The following is a 19,049-nucleotide window of genomic DNA, read 5'->3' as shown; positions in this document are numbered from 1 at the left end:
TTCACAGACGGGAAAACCCATGCTCAGAAGTGGGGTTTTTCCCAAAGGTCCACAGCTCCTAAGCGTGGGAGTCAGGATTTGAATCGAGATCTTTGGACTCCAAGACCAGTGCTCTCTGTACCCCACCAACCAAGCATTTTTTCCAAATGCTTTTCTCGTTATCTATTTCTGAGAGTGGCTGGCTACACGCTCAGCAGAACCATGTGATGTGATAAATACTCAGAGCTCAAAGTCTAAGCAGAGAAGGAGGCTTATGTCATGGCGAGGTGCCCCTTGACCAAAGGGTCTTAGCTTGGGCTCGACAAACTGGATTCTTAATATTCTGATTAACTACATTTCAGTATAATTGGTTCCTTTTCAAATCTAATGTATTTTATTTTTTGCATTTAAAAATATGATTCTTAGAAGGGATCCCCAAGCTTCACCACTGAGGAGAAGTTGAGGCCAACGGACAAAAATGGTTCCAAATCCTTGCTGTATCTAGAGTCTAGGTCTTAAGAGGGGTGATCTTGAACTATCTTGAGGAGCAGGAGCTGGGCCAACTTACTGTCAATCAATTTTTCACAGGTAAACACCACATCTGTAACTCTCGTTGACTATTCACAGTCAGGCAGGAATAGCACATAAGTGGGCACTTGAACAGATTAAACAAACATCTCTTCGAAGATCTGGGCCTAAATTTCCTACTGCTCAGTGGCCATCGTGACCTAAGGACCCACCATCACTTCAAGCTCAACATGGCCTAAATTTCTCTTCTTTCTCCCCAAGCCCTATTTCCCACACCATCCTCCTCCTAGTGACCCAGGCAGAATCAAGACCTCCATCTTCCTCTCCAATCATCCTAAATGGCCCCCGAACTTGTGACTATTCTCTCTCGACTCTTTCTGTCCTTCACATAACTGCCAATGTCACGAGAGGCAGAGGACAAAGAGCTCTGGGTCTGGGCTCTGAAGGGCTCAGCCACTCACTCCCCAGGTGACCCACCAGGTGATACACCTCACCTCCCTGGGACTAGCCATAAAATGAGAGACAGACACCAGATGATCTCAAAGGGCCCTTATGCCCTTTAACTCTACGAATCTGAATCAGAATCTTAGTCCACAACCCTGAACAAGGTAGTCCCCTGCTCAAAAGATGGCCGTGCTTTCTCCCTGCTCACCAAGTCAAATGTCAACATCATACTCTTTATCTTTAGCCAGGGAAAACCTCAAAACAAAGAAAACTAAAAATGGCCTCATCCCCCATGCAGCCCTCTCGGATTCTGCAGAGAGACGAGCAGACAAGGGGGAAGCGGGGCAGAGGGGCCTTCACATCACATGGTCTGCAGACCACCTACGATGGATGTCTTGGTACTTCACATGTGATCTTCTTGTCCAATGACCAAGCACACCCACACTAGAGGAAATGAACCACACCATTACCAGGAGAGACTCTCTTCCTACAAACAAAATCAGAAGATGGCAGCAGCTGAGACGTAGCAGCTGAACAAAAGACCACCCACTCCTCCTTAGCCGGACAGATAAAGGAGCTGGCGAAGCTCGTTTTCTATTCCCTCCAAAGGCTACAGGGGTCATCAGTGCACGGGATGATCAGTCACCTCGTACCGCGGGGCTCACATTTGAAACGACAACCACAGACACACCAATAACTGCAACACAGGAAGAGAAATTCTGTAAAGAGTCAGGTAAGAGCCTCCAGATTAATTCACTGCATTTGATGGCTTCAATGCAAAGCTGGCCAAAAGGGAAGGTGGAAAAAACGTTGAAAAATAGGATTCCAGAGTAGGAACGAGAAGATGTTCTAAGTCTGCTGACAACAGAAGCCTCCTACCTACGTACAAGGAGCCCTTTCTTGCAGGAGAGAGACAGGAGGCACCAGCCCTGAGAACGTAGCAAAAACTGGCCCTTGAGACAACTCTCGGTGACTCCAAACTGCAGGGAAGGCACCAGCCTGCATCGGCAGGGGAGCTTCCTCCCCTGGGAGATGCCAACAATGCACAGAGCGGGTCCCAATCCCCATGAAAAAGGACAGAGTCGGATTAAAAGCAGTATCAACTCATAAAACAGATGCAATGGTGAAAAAACAAGTTTAGAGAAAGCTTGATGAGACAGACAATCAAGTGGCTTATGCAGCACAAAGGGCAGAGGCCAGTACAGATGACGGCGAAGGACTCTCTCCACCCAGGCCCAAGGAAGGGAAGCCCCACATGGCACTCTGCCACCACCGTCACGGAAGGGCGAAAGCAGAAAGAAGCCTAAAGAAAAGTGGGAAGAGTTGGCCTAGACACAGAGAAGGCAGGGACTGGAAACAGCTCGATTCTGGCGTGTCAAGGCACCAAATGCCTGGAGTAAGTCAAGGATGTTGTTTCTACCGAAAAAGGCAATCTAGAAAACTGCTAACCCATCCATACACCTTCTTTTCCATCTCTAGAAAATCTTCATGAGAAAAACAATGACAAAGATTGAGGGCATCCTTGATGAAGGTAGAAGAAAGGAACAAGAAGGCTCTCTGAAGACAAAGTGGGTGCCGACCTGCCCACAGATGGCTTCCTTGTCCACGAGTTCGGTTCACAACTGAAAGCCCAGGCTCAGTTCTCCCCATGTCTATTCAACAGCTGATGACATTTTATAGTTTCACAACTGAATAAAAGGTAAATAAATATAACATCCCACGGTGCTTGTTTGTTAACTAGAAATCAAATGAGATAATATTTGTAAAAAGCCCTGAGCACAGTGCCTGGCACATAGTAGGTGCTACATAAATGCTTATTTCCTTTCCCTAGGAGAAGAAAAAGATACTATGTGATTCAATAGAGCAAAATGTTACCTGAAGTGAACACAAGAAAAGAATAACCACTGCTAATGAAGAACTAATCAGGAGAAGCGGTGTCCGTGAACACGTATATGTGTAGCATGGGGCGGGGTGGCTACGCAGCGAGACTGAGGAAAAACAAAAGGACTTTGTCAGTATCCCTACATTATCGACTGCTCTAGAGGAGAAGGCCTCCCCAACACACCCCGGATCCCAGTGCACCGAATGAGAGACAGCACGAATGGGCGCTTGACTCTCTCCCCAGTGCCTGGCACACTAAAGGCGCTCAATAAATACTTGTGAAATTGGAATGAAGGATACACAATGATCAGGATGATGTAATCGAAGGCAGCGGTAAAAGGAAGCTAAACTCGGTAATGGCAAGGACCAATCTGAGGCCCAGAGAACACGTGATGAGATGGAGCAGAGAGGACGGAGGGCTAAGGCTGAGAAAAGCGGTATCCAGAGTCATAGAGCCCATGTCCTGGAGCCCATGTGCCGCTCAGAGCCCCAATGCCACCCGGAGCCCACGTGCTGCCCAGAGCCTGCATGCCACTGAGACCCCATGTGACTGTTTCTTTATGAGAAGGTAGGGCAGTGAATATCCGGAAATGACTACAATGTCTTTAAAAAAGTCATCAACTAAAAAAAAGATGCAATCCTCCTTGGGAGGGATATAGACAAGTCAAAAGCTAAACCAAGATGAATTGAATGGAAGGGGCTACAGAACAACGTGATTCCCTATTACCCTATAGCATGGGAAGTGACCCAACACCAGAAGCTGAAACACCAGCCCTGTCTCAAGTGGTCATCCTGCCTCTGCCTGAAGCCCTCCCCCCCAGCAGCTTCTTCCACTTTGCTAGATATTTTTCCCTGGCCTCACCCCTGTCTCTGTCACTTCCTCACCCTTGGCCTTAGTTCTGGCTTTCTCTTCCCTAGAGCAGCTGTCCACAATTTCTCCAATCGATCCTCATCCGAGGCCTGGTTTCTCAGCCCCCTTCCTCCCCTTCCTCCCCCTCCCCCTCCTCCTCTTCTTCGCCTCTCTGGAAGTACTCTGGCTTCCTAAATGTGGACCCCAGACTGTACCCAGGTCGACTAAAGGAGGCTGATTGTTTCTAGTCAGCAGCCTTCCACTGATAGTGTTTAGTATCATGCCATCTTCTCTGGTTGCCACATCACGCTAACGTCCAATGACAACACAGACCCCTGTGGCCATTCTCTGTTAGCCCACTGCTTTACACATATTCTCCCGCTTGGGCCTCACAGCAACTCTGGCAGGCAGATACTTCAGGGGTCATTGTCCTCATTTTCCAAGTGAGGAAACTGAGTCACAGAAAGGTCGAGCAACTGGCCCAAGTCACATACCTAGGAAATGTCAAAGGACCTGAGCCCAAGTCTTTCTGATTCAAAATCCAGCATTCTAACCACTATGACACACTGCCTCTCACACTGAGTCTGCAATCCACAGCCCCCCTCCCCACAAAGGAACCCCCTTCTTGCCACACTTCATTCGGTACTTTCACAGCTCCTTTAAATGAACCAAAGCGTCTGGTGGTATCCAAGGTCTTGCAAGCCAACAGTACTCCAAGACATGCCAAGGGTTTACCAACACCACCGCAGCGCGGCCCAATTCCAGTTCCTTTCCAATCTCTGGGTCCAGGCTGCGTTGACTCCTGATGTTTAGGAACACTTTTCTTTTAAAATGTTTCCCTCCCCCCTCAAATTATGAAGCATTTTCCCCCTCTTATCTCTCTACCTCTATTGGAAAAGAAAAAAATGGAAAACCCCTGTAAGTACAATCAGATAAAACAAATTCCCACATTAGCCACATCCAAAAATGGGCATCTCCCTGCGATTATGATTAGGGCACCCCCTGTGGGGAAGGGCACAGCATTCTTCATCTACCCTCCGGAATCCTGGTTGCTTACTGCACTATCAGAGCACTTCAGTCTTTCAAAATTGGTCATTTTTACCATGTAAATTGCTCTGCAGGTTCTGCTCACTCCACCCTGCATCGGTTCATCCAGATCTTCCCAGAGTTCTCTGAAACCATCTCTTCCCATTGCATTCACATACGATCATTTGTTCAGCCGTCCCCCTGTAGATGAATGCTTCCGTACTCCTGAGTCCTTTGCAACTACAAAAATAGCTGCTATAGATACTTTTTTTTTACATCGATGACTTCTCTTCTTTGGGCTATCAGCCTAGTGGTGGTACCAGTGGGTCAAGGGGTCGGCAAGGTTTGGCACTTTTCTAGGCAGAGTTCCAATCTGTGCTCCAGAATGGACGGGCCAATTTCCAGCTCCACTACCATGGCATCAACGTGTCTATTTTTCTCCCAGCCCCGTTCACATTTGTCTCTGTTTTTGTCAGCCCACGGTGTGAGGTGGAACCTTGGAGTCGCTCTCATTTGAATGTCTCTCTTTATTAGCAAATTGTGACATCTTTTTTTTTTATATGGCTATAGAAAGCATGGGATGTTTTCCCAGAGAATTGCCTGTTCATATCATCTGACCATTTATCAATTAGGGAATGGACCATTCTTATGAAGTTAAATCAGTTCCTTATATCTCTTGGAAATGAAACCCTTTTTCAGAAAAATCTGATGTAAAAATGCTTTTCCAGGTAACTATTTCTCCAAGGTGATTTTTATGCCAAGAGTCTGCGAACATAGATTGAATCCTTCTGCTAGTGTTTGTGGAGGAAACAGCCCATGAGTGCCTTCTTTGACTGTACATGTGGTAAAATTTTTGTGCTCTACGTAGGAGCTTAGGTTCAGAGGCGCCAGGATCCCAATACGAGTTTGGCACATGCCCGACTAGAAGTGAGCTATGTAGCACAGTTATTTAAGAAGGCAGCCACAATCGTGAGTTTTATGAATAGCAGTATGACATGAGAAAGTAGGGAAGTAATTCTGATAGACTCACCATTGTTTACAGACTTATTCAGCTGAGTCTTCATCTTTTTGTTTCTAAGAGGACACCAGAACGGGAGAATGTCTAGGGAGTTAAATACAAAGGAGGAAAGTGATGGGAAAGGAGTGACTTCTAGGGATAAAGGTTCCAAAGGCTGGGAGTGTTTAAAGACACCAGTACATTAAAAGACCTCACAGTAGCAAAAAATCCAGATTCTCTCTGCACTCCTGCATGAGTTGGGACAGGTACAACCTGGTGCTGTGTCTCCAGCTCCCCTTTCCCTCAATCAATACATGCCCCTTACACATCTGATTATCCTCCTGCCTCCCCTCCCCAACTAGCAGCAGAGCCAGGTGACCCGTAGCACTGGAAAGGGGTGCAGCCCCAAACGCCAGGTGTTGCTGTGATCAAACACATCCTCCTGGAGGTCAAGCTCCCCTGCCAAACCCTCACCCCAGCTGGTGAAACCAGGAAAGATACAAGACAATCTAAAAGGTCCAAGTCAGAGAGAGAACGGAAGAGGCTGGAATGGCTGTGGGACGAAGATCACACCCTCTTCCAAGGCTGCTTCTCAGAGGCCGTGTACACCAGGAAGAAGAACAGAAGGAAAGCACTAGAATGAAGACGGGTTGACAAAGGTTTCTTGTACAAGGTGGGATTTTAGCTGGGGCTTGAAGCAAGTCAGGGAGGCCAGTAGACTGCGATGAGGAGGGAGAGCCTAGTGGGCAGACCAAAGCTCAGCCTAACTAGGAACAGAGGTTTTCCAATGCAGGTGTGTAAATCCTGAATCAAATCCACGAGGTCATGGCAGGGAGGGGAAAGGGAAGCTCTGAATCAATGATAGACTGAACCGTTGCTTTTTAGAGCACACAAAAAAAACCCTACAAGCACGACAGCAGAGGAGGAAAGAAAGCCAGGGCCAGAGAGCTGGCCACTCAGCTCCAGTGGAGAGAGCAGGCGTTGGCTGCCTCATCAGCAGAATCACCAAGAGAGGCCCCTCCAAGGCCCAAGCCTGAGGGACCAAGACATCCCAACTGACGGCAGCAGATGGCATCAGGGGATGGAAATGTTAGAATGAGTGAGATACAGCCCAAAGCAAGTGAGTGTGCTCAGAGAAAAGGAAGGCTCTCCTCCAACGGCTACCTGAGGGGGCTGCAGGGCACGGATGGCTCCGCACACCTCAGAGGAAGCAGGCCTTGACCTGACAGGGCCTCCAAAGGTCCAAGTTCATGAAACAGAGCTTGATTACACCACATCACACACACTCCAAACTTTTCCCCAATGGTCTTCCAGGCTGGGCAGCCAGCTTTCCCAGAAGACCAAGGGAAGCATGACAGTCTAAATGGCAATGGTGACCCAAGCCCCCTGGTGAATCTCACATGAAGCACTCCCCTTGACTGTTCCCCAGCATGCCAGGGCTGGGATAGTCCTAAGGGCCTGCTTGGAGCTGGTGAGACTCTCTTTCAACATCTCCAGGAAGGGCAGTTCTATGCCAGCCGCTGCTAGCCTCTTGCAGGGCCCACACTCTCCTTGCTTCAGGCTGTACCTAGCTCATTTGTAGGTGGAGAGCAGAAGGGTTAACGTGGCCTGCGGCACAGCCCATGCTGCGCTGTGTCAGTTCAGATCTCTCGGTCACTCAGATGTGGGGCTTGGACGGGCTGGTCTCAATGAAAGTGAGGTGGAGAATGAGCTCTTCCATGCATTCATTTGCCAAATGCCTATAGAGCGGGGCATTCAAAGAAGATCCCAGGATCCAGGATTGAGGGTGGGAAGGCACCTCACAGGAGGAAACTGAGACCCAGAGGTCAAGCCACTCTCCCAAGGTCCCACAGGTAAGCAGGAGAGGCGGTGAGATCTGAACCCAAGTCCTTTGTCTCCAGAGCTCTTCCCACTAACCCCCACTAGCTCAAAAATAACTAAGAAGACTGAAACATGGTAGTACCCCCTAGAAACTGAGACTTTTAGTGAGAAATTTCATTATCATGACTGACACAGCTCCTAATAAATAAACAGCCTCAGAGAGGAGAAGTGACTTCCCTAGGGTCAAAGGGCAGGGCCTTCAATCAAGGTCTTCAAGGTTAAAGGAGAGTGCTTTTGGAAGACGTGGATACTAATCAAACAGAATGAGGAAAGAATGGAAAAGTGTAATAATAAGAGACAGTCAAAGTGCATTGGAGAGGAGGGACGAAACCTGTTCAGTGCATGGCAATCACAGCAGGTGTCATAGAGAAGACACAGAGGCCAGGGCTTGAAGAAAAGGCAGAATCTGGCTTGGGGTTAGGGAAAAAGGAGAAGGTGAGAAGGGGTGAGAAGTGTGGAGCAGTAGTTAGTATCTCATCCTAGGACATGGGGCCAGGATTCTCCCCCATAGGGTAAGATGGGGACCTTTTCGTCCCCATTCAAACATCACAATTTTAAGCCAAACCAGAGCCACTCGTGTTCTGTGGGTATAAAAAGACCTTTCTTCTTCCTCAGAGTGTCAAAGCTGGGGGGGGGGGTGAGGTGGAGAGGGAGGGAGGGAAAGTGGGGGAGGAGAGAGAGACAGAGACAGAGAGACACAGAGACACAGAGAGAGAGAGAGAGAGGTGCTAGTTGGTACATGTTACTAATTACAAGAGGGATGTTGAGGGGGAGGTAGGGTTCTTTTCTCCCCATGTTATACATGGTCTGGGTTGTGATCCCGTCTTCTTTATAATTTTGCTTGGAAAACAGTCACTTCTAACCTGAGCTTTGGGCCACATTTTATCAGGACATGGAGAGGAGCTTTGTCCTTTCTGAAGTCAGGAGGACAGCCGACCAGCCTGTCATTTCCTCTACCAAGCTACTTCCTCTGTCTATGTATGAGGGATGAAGGCTGAAGGCAGTCCTCACATACATCTTCCTTACATCCTGGTATCTCCTCCGAGAGCTGGGCAGCACCGGGGCATCCCTTGGGCCAAGGCTATCTTCCATCTCTTCCAGCCTGTTCTCTGCCCACTGGCTTCCTCCCCAAAACTCCCCCATCCTCTGAATGGATCCAAGGAAGGCCAGCTCATTCGATCCTGGGCACAAGACCTGGGACAGACCAGGAGCTCAATGAATACCTGCTGGTTGTACATTTTAGGTATTTAGTGTCCGATGCATCCAGCAAACACTTGTCAAGCATTTCCTCTGTGGCTGGTCCCGAGTTCGGCACAGGAGACATAAGGATAAGATACCACAAAGGTCTAGACTCTCTTAAGCCTAATCTGGGGGATGGACTTGAATTACAGGTCCCAACCTCCTAGCCTAAGAGAAGTTCTGCCTTTAGCCACCCACATTCAGTCTCGTCCTAGAAATGCACTGGCTAATTTCCAGCAACAGTCCCCTGCACCTGTACAGACACAGCAGACAGCGGAACAAAGTGGGACGAGACAGCTTGAGATCAAATGTAAGGCCCAAGCACAAGTGAATTTTATCAGAAGAGGAGGGAAAGTGAGTTGCACAAGTTATATGTTTGGACGAGGGTTTGGGGCAAACCCTCTCTTCTCAGTCCAAAAGGGCTTCCTGGAGGAGGGACAGAAAAAGCTGTCAAAGGTGTGGCTGCTGGCTGCTCGGCTTTTCCGAGGCAATTCTCGCTTCCCTCTGGTCTCTTTCTTGTTTTACTTTTCATTCCCCACAAAGTCCTACTGTCAACATTAGCTCCTGGCCTATTGCTCCTTCCCTTCTCAGCCAAACCCCTGGAGAAGACTGACCAGAGTTAATGCCTCCACCTCCCCTGCCCTCCCTCCTGAACACTGCCGACCAGCTTGCCTTTTCTTAATCGGCACCCTCTTACCACTGTTGATCACGCTCTTTCTCTGGCTTTTCATGACTCTGCCTTCTCTTGGTTATCCTAGCCATCTGACTTCTCCTTGGCTGGCTCATCATCCAGATCACAACACCTAACCGTGGGCGTCCTGGGGCACGACCCAGGCCCAGTTCTCTTCCTCGGGGTATTCTCTCACTCAGTGACTTCAGCAGCTCCCACGGGCTTAGAGAGATGACTCCCAAATCCCTAGGTCCAGATGCCGTCTCTCACTTGCAGGCCAGGCCCACACTACTGACTACATCAACCATTTCAAACTGAATGCATTTCTAGGCATCTCAAACTCAACATGTCCCAAACAGAGCTCATCCCTCTTCCCCACAAGCCCTCCTTTCTTCCCAAATCCCCTATTTCTGTCAAGGGCACCACCATCCTTCCGATCACTCGGGCGTGCTGACTTGGCGTCATCCTCACCTCCTAATTTTCCCCCATCTTGCATATCCGATCAGCTGCCACGTCCCGTTGCGTCTGACCCTACCACACTCCTAGGGCAGAGCCCCCCCCATCCTGCATATCCGATCAGCTGCCACGTCCCGTTGCGTCTGACCCTACCACACTCCTAGGGCAGAGCCCACCCCCCTTCTCTCCACTGACACAGCTTTCCACAAGTTCAAGCTCTTCTCAGACTATGCTACATGGGGCTCCCTGGTCTTCCTTCTTTAATCTCTTCCACACCAATACATCTTCCATAGAGCCACCAAAATAATTTTCTTAAAATAGAGATCTAACCATGTCACAAACCCATACTCGATAAAGTCCAGGGGCTCCCTATGACTTTGAAGGTCCAATATCAACCCTTTTGTTTGGCATTTAAAGCTTTTCACAATACGCGCCCTCTTCCCCTCTGCATCCCCAGCCTCAGTTTCCTCTGATGGAAGGTCCCTTCTGGTCCCCCAGATGATGGCGCCTTCCCTCTAAGGTGCCCTTGAGTTTGTCTGGCACATACCTACTTATGCACATGTTGGCTCCCTCGTTAGAATGTAAGCCCCCTAAGGGCAGGGACTACATTCCTAGTGCCTCCCATAGCGCCTGGTACATAATAGATGCAGACAACCGGGCTTCTAGCTCGTGTCTACTCAGACAAAAACTCAATCTGTGATCATGAGCAAGTCAATAATGAATCTGACAAACACTTACTGGGCACCTGCCCTAGACAGTGCACCACTGGCAAGACACTGCAGACACAGAGGCTAATAAAACAGCATCCCTGGCTAACGACGTAGGGGACAGCAACAAAGCAGACGAGGTATGATTCACTGCATGCTGGCTGCTGTGCCTGAGGAAGCCTGGACCACTTCTGGGAGAGAGCAAGGGATCAGAGGAGGCATCTAAGAACAGGCAGCACCTGACCAAGGGAGAGGATGACTTCAGGCCCAGGGCAGGAAGGAAGCACACACACAGTATCCAGGTGACTCTGCTCCTACCAAAGCACACTCCCAGTGGGAGGCATCCTGAGGGACAAACAGCCCAAGGATTCTTCTCCCCACTTTCTTTTCTTTCACAAATATTCACCCCTCGAGGGTTCACCACACAAAGAACACTGGGCTGCTCAGTGCTATGGGAAACAGATGAGGAGAGTGAGCAGTGCCTCTAGAACATGCAGCTCAAACCCAAACCAAGGCAAGAAGCCTCAGTGACAGCAGACCAGAGCCTAACTGCACTGGCCCAAGAGCACCACCTCAAGGTGACTGAGGCCTGGCCAAGGTCCCTCCCCTCCCCCACCCCACCTTGGTGAAGGGCTCATTGCACAGTCTATTAAACTGATAAATGACTAGACCAAGTGGTGGACAAGACAGGAGAGGAAGGCACGTGCAGGGCAAAGAGCAACAGTCACCTTGTCACCAGCTTCCTCTGGCCTGTGGTTTGAAGTAAAGGCACCACCATCTCCCAAAGAGGCTTCTCTCCGGCTAACTAAGGCTGGGATTCCAAATGATGAGATACTCGGGAGAGCAGAAAGCCTGGCTTCTGGTCTCGGTTCTGCCACCCGCCAGGTATAATCCTTTCCTTCTCTCCTATCGCACACAGAGGAGAAAACAGTACTGACCTTGGCATCCCAAGCTCTAGTCTGGACCAGCTCAGGCACAGGCTATGTGGGTAAGCTCAGGAAAGCACCTTCCCCCTTCCTGGGGTCTCAACTTCCTTTTCTCTACAGTGAGATGACTGAACTGGCGGACCCCTAATGTCCCATGTGGTTCTAGAGCCTATGAACATGACAGCGTAGCTCCAAACAATCTTAAAAAGCCTTTTCCAATCCTGAAATTCAGTGACTTTTTTCACTTCCTTTCCCTCTTCAGCCCAGCAGGGATGGAGGGGGAAGGTGACTTAGATGCCCACATACAACCAGGTTAGGATCTGAATGCCTCAAAGGACATGCATCTCAAAGGGCCACAGCAGACAGCCTGGAAATGGAGTTAGAGGAGGATGACTTTTGTCAGAGTGAGAACCCGCTTTGTGATGTGGAACTCCTCTGGTGGAGAGAATCAAGTTGCTTTGAAAATGGGCTCTGGTCAGCTCCCTGAAGAGCAGGCCTGACCAACTGGCGAAGGTGACGAAGAGGGAAATGGTCAATGTTGGAGGGGCTGTGGGAAAGTCACGCACTGGAGGAAGCTGTGAATTGACTGGTACAGCCATCCTGGAAAACAATCTGGAGCCACAAGCAGAAAGTTACCAAAGTGTGCCCACCCTCTGATCCAGCTACAGACCACTACTGGGTCTGTACCCCAGAAAGATCGAAGAAGAAGGAAAGAATCAACATGTACAAAAACATTTCTATCAGCTCTTTCTGTAGGAGCCGAAAGTGGAAAGTAAGGGTGTGTCCTTAGTTGAGCTCATGGGATGGTGTCACGGGATGGATTTGGGAGTCATCTCTCTAAGCCCGTGGGAGGGTGTGTCCCTCCCATCAGGAAACGTCTAAAAAGTCCCTGTGCGTATTCCATAGAATAAGTACCAGAGTAGTACTGTGCCATAAGAAACTAGAGAAAACTGGGACCTTCATGAACTGATGCAAAGTGAAAACTAGGAGAACAAGTACAAATCGTGAGTACAAAAGAATGAAGATGAAACCCGGCAGTCCCTTCCTCATGGGAAGGCAATGAACTTAAATGTGACCAAGAGGCATCCCTTTCCAGACACAGCTGATCTGACCATACACCTATGGATTGTGGGCTTTATTTATTTATTTCTCAGCTTGCTCACTGGGGGAAGGAGAGGACAGAGAAGTGGCAAGGGCAGTTTTTAAAATGTTTTTAAAAAAAAAAAAAAAGAGCCAGCAGGCCCAACCCTGTCGCTCCCTCACTCGGTAAATTTCGAGGGCTCCCTATAGCCTCTAAGAGTAAACAGATGGAACATAAACCCGCCTGCCTTTTGAAGCCCTTCAGAAGGGAGCCCCACCATATCTTCCTGGCCCCCTCATACACCCTCCCCTTCGCCCAGGCCACAGCGTCACCAGACTCACCTTCCGGCTGCTCCTCACACTCCAAGTCTGGGCCTTTGCCAGAGGGTCCCCCAGCCTGGAACACTCTCTCCTCTCACCTCAAGACCCCACCCAAGCACCACCTTGGGAGGAAGCCTCTCCTGATCATTTCCAACACTCCCTTGCACTGACTCAGTATACACTGACACACGGTACCCCAGTTCTTGGTGCGGCTGTAAGCTACAGTAGCTTCCAATGGAAGCCCCGGGAAGGCAGGGCCATTTTCCTTTTGTCTGTGTTCCCAAAGCCCGGCACAGAGCCTGGTGCATAGCACAGGCTTAGTAAGTGCTGGCTGCCCAGATGCCCAGCTGCCCAGAGTGTGTCTACACCTGCACAGTTTGGGTACGTGTTGTTTCTCTAGTCAGAGTATAAGCTCCTTGAGAGCAGAAACTACTTGACTTTTGTCTTTTTACTCTCAGCCCCCAGCACAGTGCCTGGCACACTGCGGGCACTTGATCAAAGGTATCTTAATGCAATGGAAAAAACTATGGGTTGGACCAGAGGACCTGGTTCACACCAGCGTGACCCTGGGCAAGTCATCCTGACTTCTCTGGGCCTTCATGCGTCTTTGGTGCAAAGTGAGGGAGGAGTTAGACCAGATGGCCTTAGAGCTCCCTCTCAGCTCTAAATGTACGATCCAACGATCATACATTGATCACATACAATGATCATGTGACAGGGATAAGTGTCACAGTACACGAGACGGCACACGTGGGCACCTGGAGAGGGCAAATTCCCATCCAAGAGAACCCAGGCTCACTAAAGCCTTGAAGGATGCAGTTCTGATAAGGGACAGAAGCAGCTTTAATGGGGGGTGTGGGTAGGCCTCAAAAGACAAAAGTGGGGCATTCTCTAAGAGGGACGGGTAGTTCTGTGGAGAGAGTGCTGGGCCTGGAGTCTGGAAGACTTGAGTCCAAACCTGGCCTCAGACTCTTCCTATCGGTGTGACCCTGGGCAAGTTACTTCACTTCTGTTTGCCTAATCGACTGGAGAAGGTAATGGAAAACCACTGCAGTATTTTTGCCAAGAAAACCCCATGGACAGTATGGTACATGGGGTCATAAAGAGTTGGACACAACCGAACAACGACATTCTCCAATAGGGGCTCTTCCCACTAACTAAATACGTGAGCTGAGTGGGGCTATGATGGTTCCAGGTTCAGGAGTGTTAGAGACAGACCACAGGGCACTATTTACACCTTCACACCCACTGAAGTCCCACTGTGAAGTTTTCACACCCAGGAGTCTCCACTGACACGGATGTTCGCTTAAATACCCAACTGCACTGAGAAGGTAGTTGGTGTCTTTCTTGACAGAATTACCAGATGGATGACAGAAGAATCCATCTAGTATACCTGAATTTTAAGAAGATAGTTGGCAAAGTCTCTCAATGTCTGGAATCCGATTAACTGAAGGACAAGATGTGGAGATGTGACCTAGGTGGGGACAGTTTAGATAGACAGATACGAAACTAGTAGACTGACGGGAACCAGAATGGTTTGACGTCACCTTGAAGTGACGCCACCATCTTTGATGGAGGGATCCAGGGGCCTCTCCTTTGCTATCTGCTACCCAACATTTTTCTCTGTGTCACGGATGCAGGCCTATGTGGAACATTCATCAAACCTGGAGATGACGCCGAAGCCAGTCATGGTGACAGTGAAGTGTGACATTGGGCCGAGCCTCAAACATTCCAAGCACTGTGCCCCTTTTCCAGGGACCTCTCCATGGCCATGGGAGGTCATTATTCCACTGGGCTTCCTTTCACTTTTCAGATGAGGAAACTGAGGCTCCAAAAGCTGCCAAGACTTGCCCACGGTCTCCCAGCATCAGAGGCCGGGGACGGCTGGACATAGAAGAAAAGGGTATGCCCTGAGTGACAGAATCAAGGGTCAAAAAGACTCTGATAGGGTGTGACACTGGGCTGATAAAAGCCTGTGGGATTGTTTCAAACATATCGGGTATTTCCACCCTCAAGGAATCCCGACAGGCTAAGAGAAATTCTTCACAAGCCTCTGGAGCCAAGAGCAGCCTCACGGGGACAAGGTCCTCCAGCCTGACGTCCTTGAAGCCTCTCCAGCTCTGGTCCTGCTGGGACGTATGTAACCCTTCCCACCACCCTGGGAGCAGGCAGGTGACTCCTCCTGGCTCAAGTTCAGCACAGGAGATTAAATTTACTAGGGAGGAAGGCACAGCCTTGCACCTGAGCTCAACTAATTAAAAAAATTATCAAAGCTCCTCCAGCCTTGGAGTCAAGAGGACCTGAGTTCAAATCCGGTCTCAGACACATGACACTCACTAGCTGTGTGACTCTGGGCAAGTCACTTAACCCCAATTGCCTCACCAAAAAAAAAAAAGAAAAAAAAATTTAAAAAATTATCAAGCACCTACGCTACAGAGCATGAGCCGGACAAGGGGCATTCAAAACCAAAACAGTTCCTCTGCCCTCAAGGAACCTACATGGGTCATTTGGGAGAAAGAGTATGGGAGCCAACAGCACAAAGACAAGTTATGGGAACAATGAAGAGAGGCAGGTCTGGGGTTGGGCAGTCCTGAGTTCAAATCTGGCCTCAGACACTAAGCTTTGTGACCTCAGGTGAGTCACTTAACCTCTCAGCTTAGTTTCCTCAACATAAAATGGGAATAACAACCTCCCAGGACTGTGATGAAGATCCAATGTGCTAATGTGGACTGTGCCTAACACAGTGCTGGAACGCAGCAGGCACTCTACTCTATGAATGCCAGCTATGAGTGTGGCTGTAATCATTATTATTACTATTTTGTTTCCTGGGCCCCCTTCTCAGTCTGATGAATGAAGCCTATGGAACCCTGCTCAGAACCATGTCTTTAGGTGAATAAAATACATAGGATTGCAAAGGGAACCAATTCTGTTGAAACAATGATCAAAACGTATGATTTTTTAAAGTTCATAGACCCCAGGTGAAGAGCTCCTGTTCTACATAAAGTCTTTCCCAATTATAAAATAAGTAAGGTAAGCTCTTTGCAACCTTTAGATTACCACAGAAATGTTGGCTATTACTATTGGCACTCTTCCCGACTCTCCTCCCCGCCCTCCCTTGTACTCAATGGCTCCTTCTCTCTTTGCCATTAGCCCGTATAGATTTACACACACACTTCTTGCGGCTCCTTGGGAACAGGGACTGGCCCTTCCTTGCTTGCATGGCCTATCTCAATAAATGCTTTTTGACTGGACTGTGCGTGGCCTGTTTCAACTCTGGCCAGGAGGTCCCCTCGAATGCAGAGGCCTCCAAGATCCTTAGGCTGGTGTTCCCGGCCGTCAGAGCAGGTGCTGGGAGGAGCTGGCCGGAGCTGGCCAGAGCTGGCCACCGACTGGCCGGCTGGATCAGACAGAAGGCATCCCTCTGCAGGGGAATCACCACCAGAGATAAGTATATTCCCCACAAATTACAAAGCAAAATGCAAGTTCTGGAGTAGTGGCTGTACTTTCTGAGCTCAGCCGCCCTCTGCCTTCCCCCCACCAGCAGGGATCCATCCACACTGGCCATAGGTGTTGGCATTATTTCCAGCCACGAAGGCACTGGATGCTGGACACAGAGCAGAACAGATTTGCCTTGAGGAGCCTCAAAACTGAAAAAGAAGGCTGGAAACCAGAAGAGAAAATCAGCAAGAATGCTAAGTTCCTTAGGGCTACAGTGCTCTCAAGAAACAAGTGGGTTTGAGGATGGCAGATTTAAGAGCTGAAAGAGACCTCAGACATTACCTCGTGCAACCACCTCTCTTCCAGCTGAGGAAGCTAAGGACAAAGAATTTGTGAAGCAGTAGAATTCCTCTTCATTCCCTAGACGAGAACAACAAAGACAAAGAAATGGCAGAAAGAAAAGCCCATGCAGCAGAGGCTGGTTCTTTCTAAGAACTCTATCTGTCATCAGATTAATCCCTTAAGAGCAAATACTCCTCCAAAGCCAGGGTCTATGTAATAAAACCATTTCCATATCTGGGCATGAGGCCCATAGTAACAAAGCCCCGTTGATCTACAATGAATAATTCTGTACAAGTGGGAACAGGGATCTTTTATCTATCAAGTGCCCTGGACCCACAAGGAAAAAAAAAATCCATCCAGAGAGAGAGAGATAAAAATCAATTTCCTTTAGGACACAGGATTTAGAGAAAGAGAGACTTTGAGAAAGACCTCAGAGGCCATTTAAGTCTGACTCCCTCATTTAATTGATAATAAGGACACTGTGCCCAAGGAGGGGGGAAGAGCCTTGCCCAAGGTATGACTCAAAATGCCACACTCTTTCCACTCTGGTGGTGAGATGTTACTTTTTTAGAATCAGAGAATCAGAAGGGTCTTCGGAGGCCTGGTCCAACGTGCACTTGAGCAGAGTATCCTACACAAGTGGTACAGCCTCTTCTACTGGGATACCTCTAGGGAGGATGTCCTGCTCACTTGCAACAACGTTAAGTTTTCCTGCCTTCTCTGCACCGGTCACCCTTTGCCTTCTCATTGATCTTCCGCACTTTATATAGAGTTTGCACGTGGCAGGCATTTAATAGGTTTGGGGTGAGCTGAATGAGACAGAGGGCCTGCTGATGGTCTCAGCCCACTCCAGACCTGGTGGCTTTGCTCCAGTGCATGTTCAAAGGCTGCCTAGCGCCCCGGGCCCAGCAGGCCATCCTGTGTGTCTCTGCAGCCAGCCTCTGGGAAGATCTCTCATCCTGCCTTTTTACTGGTCTTCGGGTCTACAGGATCTGTTCCTCTGGGGAGGCTACAGAATTCTCAGGCATCGTTCTATTGCTACAATCCTCTCAATCAAATAATGCAGTACCAGGGCAAAAAAATCACATAGTGAAAGAGCAGTAACCTTGCTACACATCTGCAAAGGATCCTCCCTGGACTCCTTTGATCCTTTCTCAAGAAAGAAACAGCACAATTAACTAAGATTTAAAAAACACTGGTAGAGTAGAGGGTAAGAAAAACTCTCTTCAATATGAACCCTTGGAAAAATCGGCAAGTTTGGCAAAAATAAGGTTTACGCTAGCATCGTGCATCATATACTTCAAAAAGCTCCCAAAGGATATTTAAATATAAAAGATCACACCATTAACATTTTTGACAATAGATGGACAACAGCCTTTCCAAACAAGATATAGAGATAATCATATGGGATAAAATAATTTATATATCATAAAAATAAAAAGCACTGAAGAAAAAAATCAACACAACTAGAATTAGAAGGAAAATAGTCAAGTGAGAAATTTTTTTGCATGAAACATCTGATAAAAGTTTAATAGCCAAGATATATATGGAAGTGATAAAAATATTTACTATTAAGAATTATTCTAAGGGGCAGCTAGGTGGTGCAGTGGATAAGGTACTGGCCCTGGAGTCAGGAGGACCTGAGTTCAAATTCAGCCTTAAACACAATGATACTCACTAGCTGTGTGACCCTGGGCAAGTCACTCCATCCAATTGCCTTGCCAAAAAAAAAAAAAAGAATTATTCAACAACACCCATTCCTATTAAAAACACTAGAGATCATAGGAATAAATGGAGTCTTCCTTAAAATGATAAGTAGCACCTACCTAAAACCATCAGAGCAAGCATTATATGCAATGGGGATAAACTGGAAGCATTTCCAATAAGATGGGAGGGAGGTGAGGGGGTGAAACAAGGATGTCCATTATCACCACTGTTATTCAATACGGTACTAGAAACCTTATGTTAGCTTTAGCAACAAGAGAAGAAAAAGAAATTAGAATAGGCAAAGAAGAAACAAAGCTGTCACTCTTTGCAGATGACATGATGGTATACTTAGAGAATCAAGTAAAAAACTACTTGAAATAATAAACAACTTTGTCAAAATTGCAGGATATAAATCCCACATAAATCATTGGCATTTCTATATATTACTAACAAAGTCTAACAGCAAGAGATAGAGAAATTCCATTTAAAGTTACCGTAGACATTATAAAATATTTAGAAGTCTACCTGCTGAAACAAACCCAGGAACTATATGAAGACAATTACAAAACACTTCTCA

The 19,049-nt window shown here is 48.1% G+C and overlaps 1 protein-coding gene across 1 annotated transcript in view; it reads right to left on the bottom strand.

The window, feature by feature from the left end:
- The window catches only part of LOC114041142 (protein HIRA), a 76,718-nt gene that overhangs the window by 51,377 nt on the left and 6,292 nt on the right, over positions 1 to 19,049 (bottom strand). Inside the window, exon 2 of the mRNA XM_027859419.1 lies at positions 16,766 to 16,843. Coding sequence (XP_027715220.1) covers positions 16,766 to 16,843 — 78 coding nt within the window. The remainder of the gene's footprint in view (positions 1 to 16,765; positions 16,844 to 19,049) is intronic.

This window comes from Vombatus ursinus, unplaced genomic scaffold (genome assembly GCF_900497805.2).
Source record: "Vombatus ursinus unplaced genomic scaffold, bare-nosed wombat genome assembly UNPS02014167.1, whole genome shotgun sequence".
Lineage (NCBI taxonomy): Eukaryota > Metazoa > Chordata > Mammalia > Diprotodontia > Vombatidae > Vombatus > Vombatus ursinus.
Note: the sequence above shows the minus strand (reverse complement) of the source record. Positions and strands in the feature narration are given on the sequence as shown.